This window comes from Hemibagrus wyckioides, linkage group LG26, assembly GCF_019097595.1.
Source record: "Hemibagrus wyckioides isolate EC202008001 linkage group LG26, SWU_Hwy_1.0, whole genome shotgun sequence".
NCBI lineage: Eukaryota > Metazoa > Chordata > Actinopteri > Siluriformes > Bagridae > Hemibagrus > Hemibagrus wyckioides.
The window spans coordinates 20123004-20131562 of NC_080735.1; the positions used below are offsets into that span (position 1 = coordinate 20123004).

The 8559-nt window shown below is 38.3% G+C and overlaps 1 protein-coding gene across 3 annotated transcripts in view; it reads left to right on the top strand.

Moving 5' to 3' along the window:
• The window catches only part of LOC131346907 (B-cell receptor CD22-like), a 36798-nt gene extending 31692 nt beyond the window's left edge, over positions 1-5106 (top strand). For 2 of the 3 annotated variants that reach the window (XM_058380691.1, XM_058380692.1), the window contains exons 6-10: positions 66-314; positions 390-474; positions 1078-1123; positions 2593-2810; positions 2901-5101. In XM_058380691.1, coding sequence (XP_058236674.1) covers positions 66-314; positions 390-474; positions 1078-1123; positions 2593-2808 — 596 coding nt within the window. In that variant the 3' untranslated portion in view covers positions 2809-2810; positions 2901-5101. Of the gene's footprint in view, positions 1-65; positions 315-389; positions 475-1077; positions 1124-2592; positions 2811-2900 lie in introns of all 3 variants that reach the window. The other variant, XM_058380690.1, reaches the window with a different exon arrangement.
• Positions 5107-8559: the final 3453 nt, after the last annotated feature.

The following is an 8559-nucleotide window of genomic DNA, read 5'->3' on the forward strand; positions in this document are numbered from 1 at the left end:
ACAGCCAAAAACAGATAAAACTGTCACAGATTTACTTTAAAATGGTACCATCCTATTCATTTCAGATCCTCCTAAGAATGTCTCAGTGTCCATCAACTCCTCTGGTGAGAGAGTGGAGGGCAGTTCAGTGACTCTGACCTGCAGCAGTGATGCTAACCCACCTGTACAGAACTACACCTGGTATATGGAGAAAGAATCATCACCTGTAGGATCTGGACAGAGTTACAGAGCTGGACAGAGTGGACAGTACTACTGCGAGGCTCAGAATAAACACGGCTCTGAGAGATCAGCTGCAGTGTCCATCACTTTTAATGGTGAGGGTGATGATATAAATCTATAAATCAGAATGAAACTGATAAATATTTAACAGTGATTCATCGTCCACACAGGGTCCCAGAGCGTAGGTGTATATGCAGGTCTTGGTGTTGTTCTGTTTGTGTGTATTTGTCTGACTGTCACCTTCTGGTGTATAAGGTAAGAAAATACAGATTTTTTTTCATCTTAATATTAAAAAATGGAGAAATACATTTTTTGTTGTACAGATGTGTTTTAATATTTTTTCAGTAAACATTCCTGTTATTATCTGAAATTTTCGGATACTTTGCCAAACGTTTGTGTAGCTCAACACAATTTACTATTTTAATAAGCTCCACTCTTCTGTGAAGACCTTCTACTAGACTTTGGATTGTTGCTGTGTGGACTTGTGTTCATTCAGCTACAAGAGCATTAGTGAGTGCAGACACTGATGATGGGGTGAAGGACACTCGAGTTCATCCACTTCAAACTTAACACACCATAACTTCATGGAGCTGCTTTGTGCACAGGGCTATTGTCATGAATGAAGAGATTTAAGCCTCTTAGATCCATTGAAATAAATTGTAATGTTACAGCACACAGTGACGTTCTATACAAATGTATGCTTCCATGTTTGTGGTAACAGTTTGGGGAAGACCCCCAAGTTGGTGTGAGGGTCAAGACTTTTGTATGTTTAGTGAGAGTGTAATTTTAGTGTTCACTGTGACAGGAATAATGGATTTATTATATTTTATTTACTCTTGTTGCTTTTTGTTTCAACAGGAAAAAGAAAAGAGCTGGTTCGACACCAGACCAAAGTTTAAGACAGGTAAATAAATAATTGTTGTTAAGTGTATTTGAATATCCTTTAAAGACTTTTTTAAACACTTCAGTGTGTTTTTATTATAGCAAAATAATCAACAACAGGGTGGTGAGTTACTCTTACCACCCCAATAGAGATTCTTTTCCTGTAACAGCATGCTCCTAAGTGTTTTATTACTCTTAAACAACAGTGATTTGCCAGTGACTATAAACTTATGCCTTCACCATTTGGTACAGTGGTACCCCGACATACGAATGCCTACCCTCACAAACGTTCGCCTTAAGAATTGAAATTTTGCAAGAAATTTGCATCGGCATACAAAGCATTTCCAGCATATGAATAAATCGGAATGATTGTCGGCTTAGTTGCGCACACGTCCAAGAGCCTTTCAAAACTTTTTTCAGTCAATGAAAGCCGTTTCGTAATTGTTATGCCGAGGTTCCACTGTGTGTCCTGAGAGCTGGGATACTCTCAGAGAAAAAGCTCAAGAACAAGTATTGAGTGTTTGTAGGATTTATACGGAATTATTATTAGCAGTAACATTATAGTTAATGTTGCAGAACATCCATGACACAAGCCAGTTCCTGTTCTCTTTTACATTATAGCAGCTATAAGCACAGTAGACTCACAATCTTTATATTTTGTTACTTATAATGAGATCGCGAGTCTCGCGATACACTGCAGGAGACTGAATCGCATGAAAACCGCTCACTTTTAAATGCGTTTAGAAGATAATGGCTGAAGGAGGGCAAGAAGCAAGCGTGTTAAAGGGATCAGGACACCCATTGCTTTATAAACAATTTATTTCCTCACTCCAATGAGTGAAAAAGAACATAAAGTGATGCCTGCTTTGTTCACCCAAACAAGCTTACATTTCAGCATACAGGAATTCCAGCTCCAGAAATATTTTCAAATTAAATGTTTATTCCAAACGTCCAGTTTATTTTCCACTAAATTATGCAAACTGAGCAATATTAAGACATTTGTGTCAAAAGAAGAATCCTGTTGAAATGAAACATGATTGTATGTTTATATGGGTTTATATCAGAACAGACTTTGGAGAAGAGGCTTGGTTTACAGATTTCCATGTAGTCTGAGATTCAGGATTCTGCACCTTAAGTATAGTTCAGCTTTATCTCTATGTTTAGCTCTATGTCTGTCTGCATCACCTGTACCTTGTTTTTGTTCTGTGCAGCACCTCTGGTCTAGGAGGAACATTGGTTCATTTCACTGTGTACTGCATCAGCTAGATATGGTTGAAGTGACAATAAAGCTTCTTTGACTTTGACTTGATATTTAAAGTATTTTAACACAAAACATTTTATAAAATATTAAATCACTTTAAATGAAATAAAATCAAATAAAAATATCACATGACCTCATTACATCACTCTTTGTTGGCCAATGAATTTTAGCTTCCACACCATTCATGAACCAACTATCGACCCACCTCTGGATGTCATGTTCTCCCACAGGATAATCTTTATTCCACCGTGGCAGTGACAAATCCAAACAACACTGTATCTGATTCAGCCTCAGCCCATCAGGATGAAGTTCTGTATGCCAGTGTTGTATACCAGAGGGCAGTTGATCCCGGGACCTTCGAGAGTTCTGCTGTGAAAGCTTCTGCCTCTGAGGACGTGGAGGTTCATTACACTAGTGTTAGATTGAAATGCACCGCTGCTGACTAAAGGTGAGAGGAGCTGGTGTGTTTCCTCCAGTCTAACAGAGCTGGAAATGATCTTCTGGATCTTAATCGTAATGATTTTCTCTCTTTCTGTAGGCCTTCCAATGTTGAGGATCCCACTGTAATCTACAGCAGAGTGAAATAAACAACTTTCACCTATTAATTCCATCCCATTACAATTTTTACTTGATTACAGCAGAAAACCCTCTAGAAACTTTGATGGCTAATTTGTAAATTAAACTGGTTTTTACACTGTACAATTACAGCAGTGCTTTAAGAGCATTCACACCAGACCAGTGACACTTAATCATCTGCTGGTGAGTGCATTATGTGTGGTACGAGTGCCAAAATCATCTCACAAACAAACAGTTCTTTTAAAAAATTTTGTATGTGTAAATCAGACTGAATTAATCAGGATTAAACTATGAGCTGCACGTCACAGTTTGGATATATAAAGATGACTCAGTATAAACTTTGCATCCTTGTTTAAAGACAATAAAATGCACAAGACAATCTTTAATCCAAATAGCTTTCTTGTAAAGCATAGGTATTTAATTAAAATTCCATATCAGGTCCATATAAAGATTTCATAGAGTTTCTTCCCTTTAGCGGTTAGAAGCAACCAATTTGACAGTAGTTACAACAATTGCCTGCAACATGCTATTTAATAATAATAATCTGAAGTTATTTACATGTTTTATATTATATTTATGATCATTTGTCATCTTTCTATTTATCACGTTTATCAGTAATTTAATCAGAATTTTAGAAATAAGTTTTCTAGACATTATATTTGCCAGTTTTGCTGTTTTACTGTTAATATATGAGTATTTTGTGTTTTCTGCTCATTGTCAATATTATTCACAAAATTCAATCAATCAATAAATCAATCAATTCACTTTACTGTAATTGTCATAAATAACAGAGTATAAATAACAATGAGATATCATTAAAGCATCCTCTTTTTAGGCATACAATATAATAAATGCAACCATAGTGCAGCAGTGCAGTACTCTTAACGGTTATGTCAAAAAAATAGAATATGGGGGGAAGGGTTGAACCAAGAAATTGTGTTTATCTTGTGTACTGCAGCAATGCAAAGTCCAGTTCACAGTTATTGTCATAGTGAAGTGTGGTATATAATGATAGGTGGGGGCAGGGAGGGGGTGATTGCTCGTTCAGCAGCCTCACAGCCGTTGGAAAAAGGCTGTGGGACAGTCTGGTGCTTCTAGCGCATATGGACCTGTACCTTCTACCCGAGGGCAGTAGCTGGAACAGGTGATGTGCAGGATAATGCTGATCACGCAAGATGTTGTGCACTCGACGAAGGCATCGTGTGGTGTAGATGGTGATAATCTCCGGGAGACTAGTCCCGATGATTTTCCCAGCTGCTTTCACCACCCGATGCAGTGCCTGCTGTTCCTCCTTAGTGCAGCTGGAAAACCACACCAAGAGTCATATGTCAGCACACTCTCTATAGCACAACGGTAAAAGTTCACCAAAAGCTGCCAAGAAAGGTTAGTTCTTTTCAGTTTCCTCAAGTAGAAGAAGCGCTGCTGGGCCTTTCCTATGGCAGAGTTGATATTATTACCCCACGTTAGATCCTCTGATACAGTTACATTGATACATTGCCAATAATAAGTGGTAAAAGAATATTTTTTTATCTCTACGAAAATCCACAATCATCTCCTTGGTCTTCTTAATATTGAGGGCCAGATTGTGGGTATCGCACCATGCTGCCAGATGTTCCACCTCCCTTCTGTATAAGGACTCATTGTTGTTAGTGATGAGACCTACCACTGTAATGTCATCAGCAAATTTTATGATGTAGTTAGAAGGACAGGAGGCACAGCAGTCATGTGTGTAGAGTGTATAAAGTAGAGTACACATCCCTGGGGGACCCCGGTGTTAATACGCACTGAGAATGATGTGTATTTGTCTACTCGCACACACTGTACACAATTCGTTAGAAAGTCCATAATCCAGTTACACAATACAGTGCTTAGTCCCAGCTTACAAAGCTTAGTTTGGAGCTTGTTTGGCAGGATGGTATTAAATGCTGAATTAAAATCAACAAAGAGAAGCCTAGCATATGTATTTTTGTGTTCCAGATGTTCTAAAATGGAATGGAGCACAATAGCCACTGCATCCTCTGTTGATCTGTTTGCTCTGTATGCGGGTGGTATGACATCCTTGATACGCTTAATCACCAACCTCTCCAAACATTACAATTCAGTGAAATATAGAAGTATATAGTGTTTATCATGTTCACACCGGGGCATTAAGTTGCTGTTTGTCTTCAAATGAGGCCATTTATTTGAAGTGTGTATAATAAATATTATTTTACCTCATCATGTCTGTGTACTCTATTTCAGTGTTTACAGACCATTAAAGCCATAGTGGTTCTATAACTGTCTCCTGCTGTGACTGTCTATAACTGTCTTCTGCTATTTCCCTGAAGGAGGAGCTGTTGAGTTCATTTCTCTCAGTCACATGGAAAGAACTGCTTTACACACCTTTAATATAAGTTCTGCTTACGCAAACAGAAACTTTCATTTTATCATACATTTATTCAGTATTGACTAAAAATCTGTTTTGTCTGAAATCATGAGCTTTTTCCTGTCACATCATTGTAAACTTTGCTGATGCAATATTCTGGATTATACAAATTAGCACTACAGTATTATGTAGCCTTCTCTCTCTCTCCGTGTGCTTACTGACCTCTAGCACCGCCACTACTAATCTGCACTGTGTTATGTATGTTCGTGGGTGTTGGTAGAGAGATGGGAGGTGGCCACAGAGGGGTTCAGGATCATGGCTTGACTGTTTATTCCACAGGACAGCACCTATACTACAGTTATCCCCCGTTTATTGTGGGGGTTACGTTTCAAACCCACCCACGATAAATGAAAATCTGCGATTTAACAAGATGGCACCGGTGAGGTCGGCTGCCGTCACGACTGCTCTGACCTTTTTCTTTGTTTTTGTTTTTTAAGTTTACACTCAGTACAGTAAAATCGGCAAATTCTTCAAAATGGAGTGCATTAGGTACAATAGAGATACTCTTATTTCTATTGGTATACAATGTACTCACAATTCAATGTTTTTAACCCCGGATCCAAGCTGACCGAGTGAGATCCTGAGGGAGAACAAAAGGACGTGATATGAAATTCAGCTTTTTTCAATGTGAGGTATAATGAACAGGTATAATGAACAAGTGTTATGAACAGGTATAATGAACAAGTGTTATGAACAGGTATAATGAACAGGTATAATGAACAGGTGTTATGAACAGGTATAATGAACAGGTGTTATGAACAGGTATAATGAACAGGTATAATGAACAAGTGTTATGAACAGGTATAATGAACAGGTATAATGAACAGGTGTTATGAACAGGTATAATGAACAGGTGTTATGAACAGTTATAATGAACAGGTGTTATGAACAGGTATAATGAACAGGTATAATGAACAAGTGTTATGAACAGGTATAATGAACAGGTATAATGAACAGGTGTTATGAACAGGTATAATGAACAGGTATAATGAACAAGTGTTATGAACAGGTATAATGAACAGGTATAATGAACAAGTGTTATGAACAGGTATAATGAACAGGTATAATGAACAGGTGTTATGAACAGGTATAATGAACAGGTATAATGAACAAGTGTTATGAACAGGTATAATGAACAGGTATAATGAACAGGTGTTATGAACAGGTATAATGAACAGGTATAATGAACAAGTGTTATGAACAGGTATAATGAACAGGTATAATGAACAGGTATAATGAACAGGTGTAAAGAACAGGTGTAATGAACAGGTATAATGAACAGGTGTAATGAACAGGTATAATGAACAGGTGTAATGAACAGGTATAATGAACAGGTGTAATGAACAGGTTTAATGAACAGGTGTAATGAACAGGTATAATGAACAGGTGTTATGAACAGGTATAATGAACAGGTATAATGAACAGGTGTAAAGAACAGCTGTAATGAACAGGTATAATGAACAGGTGTAATGAACAGGTATAATGAACAGGTGTAATGAACAGGTATAATGAACAGGTGTAATGAACAGGTATAATGAACAGGTGTAATGAACAGGTGTAATGAACAGGTATAATGAACAGGTATAATGAACAGGTGAAATGAACAGGTGTAATGAACAGGTATAATGAACAGGTGAAATGAACAGGTGTAATGAACAGGTGTAATGAACAGGTGAAATGAACAGGTGTAATGAACAGGTATAATGAACAGGTGTAATGAACAGGTATAATGAACAGGTGAAATGAACAGGTGTAATGAACAGGTATAATGAACAGGTGAAATGAACAAGTGTTATGAACAGGTATAATGAACAGGTGTAATGAACAGGTGTAATGAACAGGTGAAATGAACAGGTGTAATGAACAGGTGTAATGAACAGGTGTAATGAACAGGTGAAATGAACAGGTATCGCGGTTGCGTCACAGTCATCGATGAAATACCAGAAGCAGCAACAGATGATTTTAATGTCATTATGGATGGAAAGAAAGAATATGGAGATGTGAGTTGGTTGATTCAGTAAACCAAAAAATTTACAGGAACTGGAGGCATTTTGTATATATATATATATATCACAGTATTTAGTTGTTGTTGATCTTTCGGCCGCTCCCTGTGTGAGGGGTCGCCACAGCAGACCAACTGGTCTGCTCAACAACGTGGCACAGGTTTTATGCCAGATGCCCTTCCTGACGCAACCCTCCCATTTTTTTTATTCGGGCTTGCAATTGGGACCAACACTGCATCCAGTGGTTAAGAATTGAACCCAGGCCTTCCGTGTGGTAGGTGAGAAACCGGGTTTACACAGACATTTAATGCAGAGTTCACACTGCACGAATTTCAAACCTAGGGTAGCATTCAGTCGCTGCTGTGTTCACACTACGCGATGGATCAGTGACAAAATGGAGCTTTCACACTGCATGACTTCACAATAGGAAGAATTGCCGATAACTCTGTCTGGTCTGCAAATGTTTCGCAACCAAACGTACGCAAGAAATAATAAGGAAATAGGCCAAGATCACAAGTGAGATCAGAGTTCTCGCGCGAGACTGGAAATGGTGCGGGGAATAAGGATTGTGCGTTCTGTATGATTGAACAAATGAATAATTTTGCAATGTGCTGCTGCTGATGCGGCTGGTCAAGCAAATGCTTCTGCTTTATTTCTGTTTGATGTGATTGTAAAGCTTATATATTCTGATATAACTATATTTAAGACGTTTTTTTTCCTGATAAAAAACCTATAAACTCCATTAAACTATAACATTATGCTCCAACCGAAGCCATGCTTGCTGATATTGTGGTCTATAACTCCTCCCCGAACTGACCAGTGCCCTGTATCTCGCTCTCTCATTGGCTGTAGGTCATCGTCGACGTATGTTTCAGTCTCCTTTCACACTGCACGACTTTGAGTCGGCGACTCCCGTGAAATATTTGGCATGCTAAATATCTGGACCTCATCAGCGACTGGTCATATGGATGTTTTGCTCATTTACACTGCGCGACTGTCACTCGCGTGCACGCCGTCTTCGTCGCGAAGTAAAACACCAAACCGTTTTCTTTGTTGTTTAGATTCATTGTATATAAACTTGTTTGTTTTTCCCGACCTTGACTTTCCCTCTCGCGTTTATCGGATTTGTTTGTTGATAGTTGATATTAAGCTTCTGATCTTTCTGACGCTTTAGTTTCGGTTTCGTTTCGCGG